The sequence below is a fragment of the Chanos chanos genome, chromosome 1 (assembly GCF_902362185.1).
Source record: "Chanos chanos chromosome 1, fChaCha1.1, whole genome shotgun sequence".
NCBI classification, from domain to species: Eukaryota; Metazoa; Chordata; class Actinopteri; order Gonorynchiformes; family Chanidae; genus Chanos; species Chanos chanos.
Window position 1 is genome coordinate 55171734 of NC_044495.1, and position 4560 is coordinate 55176293.

Genomic DNA, 4560 nt, shown 5'->3' on the forward strand with positions numbered 1-4560 from the left:
CTTCCTTTTAACTCATGTTTCTTTTACGGCCAGCAAATAGCAAGCCAAATGGTAAGACCCTTTGTAAACTACGCATGTAAAATAAACGATTTCTTAGTCATCTCCTTAAGTACACAGGATTTCAGCCCCAAATTCCCACATATAAAAGTTACTCTCAGACTTTATGTCACTGATGTAAATCTGACTTGAAAGAGGCGCTACCCATTACTTTTTCATTAAGAAGAAAAACAGAGTTAAGTCCGCTGTGTTGACACACCGTGAGCTGCGGGGATGGGAGGTGTGGGTGGGAGTGGGTTGAGGGTAGGGGGCTGTGTCTTGGAGGGATAGGGGGTCCGACCGGTAGAGAGGGAGGGGTGTGGAGTCCGGCGTTTAAAAAGACAGGCTGGTTCTCCCCCCTTACTCCAATGCGCTCTCTCTGTCTGTGTGCTCTCTCTGTGGGTCGCTTAACTATCTGCTCGAGTTGAAAGAACAAAGCTGCATTTCAGTTTGAAATCTTTTTACGTTGCTATTTTAAAAAAATCTCACCTGGACTGAACGAAATTAACTTTGTAAAAAGAGAGTCTCCTTCGAGGAATTTTGTGGATTTACATATTTAAACTCTAGTCATCAAATGGAGCCGACGGTGGAATATCCTGACGCCTATGATTACTATGAGGACAACGAGACTGTGTGCGACTATTCTGAGTGGGAACCATCCTATTCACTTATCCCGGTTCTCTACATGCTCATATTCATCCTCGGCCTGTCCGGTAATGGCGTGGTCATCTTCACCGTATGGCGCTCCAAGTCCAAACGTCGCGCCGCGGACATATACATCGGCAACCTTGCATTTGCGGACCTGACGTTCGTCATTACGCTACCGCTCTGGGCAGTGTATACAGCTCTGGGTTACCACTGGCCGTTTGGTGTTGCGCTCTGCAAGATTAGCAGCTACGTAGTGTTGGTTAACATGTATGCCAGTGTCTTCTGCCTCACCTGCTTGAGTTTTGACCGCTACCTTGCCATTGTCCACTCTCTCTCCAGCGGGCGTCTCCGTTCTCGTGGTACTATGTTGGCATCTCTAGGTGCCATCTGGTTGCTCTCAGGTCTACTGGCAGTGCCTACCCTGCTCTTCCGTACCACTGTGGATGAGGCAGGCAGCAACCGCACCACTTGTGCTATGGACTTCAGTCTAGTGACGCTGAATCAGCAGCACGAGTCCCTGTGGATAGCAGGTCTCAGCCTCTCTTCCTCAGCACTGGGTTTCCTCCTGCCCTTTCTGGCCATGACCGTCTGCTACTGCTTTATCGGCTGCACGGTGACGCGACACTTCAGCCACCTCCGCAAGGAGGACCAGAAAAAACGACGCCTCCTGAAGATCATCACCACGTTGGTGGTCGTCTTCGCTTTCTGCTGGACGCCCTTCCACGTCCTCAAAAGCATGGACGCCCTGTCTTACCTCGACCTGGCGCCGACCTCTTGCGGCTTCCTGAACTTTCTGTTGCTGGCTCATCCCTACGCCACCTGCCTCGCCTACGTCAACAGCTGCCTCAACCCTTTCCTTTACGCTTTCTTCGACCTGCGTTTCCGATCTCAGTGCCTCTGTTTGCTCAACCTGAAGAAGGCGATGCATGGACACATGAGCTCCATGTCCTCCACCCTCAGCGCTCAGACCCAGAAATCTGAGGTACAGTCGCTTGCCACCAAAGTGTGAGAAAGAGAAGTGGTAGCGGTAAGAGGGAGGAGAGGAGAGAGAGGAGGTAAGAGGACGTTGGGATGAGGGAGTAAACACGCGGTGGGAATTAGCTGACGGCTGGTCCGCTTTGGCTGGCTCTGGTAGTTAAAGGCCCTGAATGTGAGAAGATGGAACAGTCAAAGACTCTGTAGGACAATGAGCATCTTCTTCTTCTTCTTTCTGTCTTTGAGCAAGACTTTCCGTGAGTGACAGGGAAGGGTCGCGTGTATGTATGTATGTATATAGCATTTTGTGTATTCTACTGTATTCATGGAGGAGTTTGGATTATCAATGAGTAGGGTGTATGTGTGCGGTCATCAGTGTATATGTGTGTGCGTGTGCGTGTGTACATGTATGTGTGCATGCTCACTGACTTGCCTGCTTGCATACATTTCTGGCAACAGGACCAGGGCCAAATATGATCTCTTGAAAAAAAAAACAAAACAATTACTTTCACTTCTTCAAAGTATTATAAAGATACTGAAGCCAGGAGACATGCTAGTGTTTGTGTGTGTGTGTGTGTTTGTGTGTTTGTGTGTATGTGCGTGTGTTGTGAGCTTGATTCCACTGGTTTAGAATGACAACAAATTGTACAGTATTTTCATACTTTTCTCTTTTGCAATGTTGAAGATTTCACTCAGTGTCTATAGCACTTGGTTAAATGAAGATATAAAGGCAAAACATTTGGCAAATGAATTCTTCAGCCTGAGCTTGTAAGTGTGTGTATGTGTGTGTGTGTGTGTCTTGATGAAAGGGTTAGAACGTATGTCTTTTTGGGGGGAGAAGAATGGGAGGGGGGGCCGTAACCAGAGAGAAGGTGTTGCGTCTTAATTAGACAGTTTAAAGAGCAGACAGAGAGACAGGGAGAGGAAGGGGGAGGTGGGGGGGCAGACAGACAGATGGCAGCTGACAAATGTTGCCGAGAAAAAGAGGAGGGAGGGGGGATGGAGTGTGTGTATGTTTGGGGGGGGGGGGGGGGGGGGGGGTCAGGATTGATGCGCACTCTTAAAGACGAAGAGAACATCAAGACTTTAAATGTTATATTTTTGACATCTGTGTAACTAACTGCTGTATTAAAGATGATTTATAAACCTAATTCTTCATCTCTGCCTGTGATTTCCCCTTGGGAGCTGCTCTTTACCTGGTGATACGCATGTCTGTAAATGTAGTTTAGTGTTTCTGTGTGTGTGTGTGTGGGAGACAGTGTGTCTGCGGGTACACGCTTACACTGGGTCATACATGTGTCCAAAACCCTGATGCACTTCTGCGTTTTTAGATACTGCAGTGTGTGTGTGTGTGTATGTATATGTGTATGTGTACGTGTATGTGTGTGTGTGTGTGTGTGTGTGTGTGTGTGTGTTAGATAGGGGGAGTAACTTGTAGCGGTTGTTGAACAGAAAGAACAGTTTTATCTCTGCATGCCACCACTTAAGAGAAGCATGTGACAGACATATCCCATCATAAACATAAACACACGTTAACAGATACACTCACAACTCGGTCAAAGACAACACAACGGCGACCACATGAGAATGTTTGAGATGTAAAAAGCAGTTATTATTGTTCCCATCAAAAAAAAAAAAAAAATGTAAGTGGATCACAAGCTCTAAAATGGACATTGAATAAAAGACAAGAGGTCTGATGGCTGGTCATTTTCCCTCCTTTTCTTCATTTCCAATCTCTCTCTCTCTCTCTCTCTCTCTCTCTCTCTGTCTTATTCTTTGTCATACACACACACTGAACTCTGCAAAGCACAGGATGTGTAGTCAAGGGTGGAGGTGATACAGTGTTAAGTGTTTGAATGGTTGCATCACTTTGAGGGAGAACCCAACCCAACCCAGCCCACCTTGACCCCCCCCCTCCCACCCCCTTAAAAAAAAACAGAAAGAAAATTAAACTCCACAGAAACTGTCCTCAGGGCTGGATTGGACCCAGTTGCACAAGAGAGGCCAGTTGAGGATCCAGACCTACAGGACCAGACAAACACACACACACTCACACACACACACACACACACACACACAGCATGTGGTCTGAATGGCAGTGATTAATGGAGAGTGACTCTCTGAGGCCTCTTTGATTCGGCAGTAATGAGCTGTGATGGACGTTATCACCAGGGAACTGTGTGTGTGACTGTATGTTTGGGAGGGTGACAGTGGGTTTCTAATCCTGCCAAAGCTACCGAAGCCAGTCAATATTTGTCTCTGTTGACAAGAAAGGGGGAAGACCGTTTAAAAGGGCTGGGGGGTGGGGGGGGGGACGTGTATCTGCTTCCATGCACATGGACACCCCCTCACACACACACACCCACACACAGACATCCTGTGATAACAACAGTAAAGACTGAAGATCCATAGAAACTGACCTGACACAGACCAAAGAAAGAGAGAGAGACAGAGAGAGAGAGAGACAGAGAGAGAGAGAGAGAGAGAGACAGACAGAGAGAGAGAGAGAGACAGAGAGAGAGAGAGAGAGACAGAGAGAGAGAGACAGAGAGAGAGAGAGAGAGAGAGAGACAGAGAGAGAGAGAGAGAGAGAGAGAGAGACAGAGAGAGAGAGAGAGAGAGAGAGAGAGACAGAGAGAGAGAGAGAGAGAGAGAGAGACTTACATTGTTCTTGTAACAGTCTGAACCTGGACATTAGGGGGAAAGCATCCATGAGTGATAAACATCTTTCAGTTATTTTTGGCAGAGTGTCTGGAGCACACACGACTCCCCCCCCCCCCCCCCCCCCCCCCCCCCCCCCCCCCCCCCCCCTCCAGGCTGCTTCCAAACATACACAGACTGGGAGAGAACGATATGATGGGGGTAATCTCATTAGCAGGATAATCCAGTTGATGAGGTCAT

At 47.8% G+C, this 4560-nt stretch overlaps 1 protein-coding gene across 1 annotated transcript; it reads left to right on the forward strand.

Annotated features, from left to right (window-relative positions):
- Positions 1-425: 425 nt before the first annotated feature.
- On the forward strand, positions 426-2574 carry LOC115812598 (apelin receptor A). The gene has a single exon (XM_030775086.1). The coding sequence runs from the start codon at positions 611-613 to the stop codon at positions 1691-1693; it is 1083 nt and encodes a 360-aa protein (XP_030630946.1). The 5' UTR covers positions 426-610; the 3' UTR covers positions 1694-2574.
- The last annotated feature ends 1986 nt before the right edge of the window (positions 2575-4560 follow it).

Bases quoted from the DNA above. Each gene is read 5' to 3' on its own strand.
- LOC115812598 (XM_030775086.1), top strand. From the start codon at position 611: ATGGAGCCGACGGTGGAATATCCTGACGCCTATGATTACTATGAGGAC.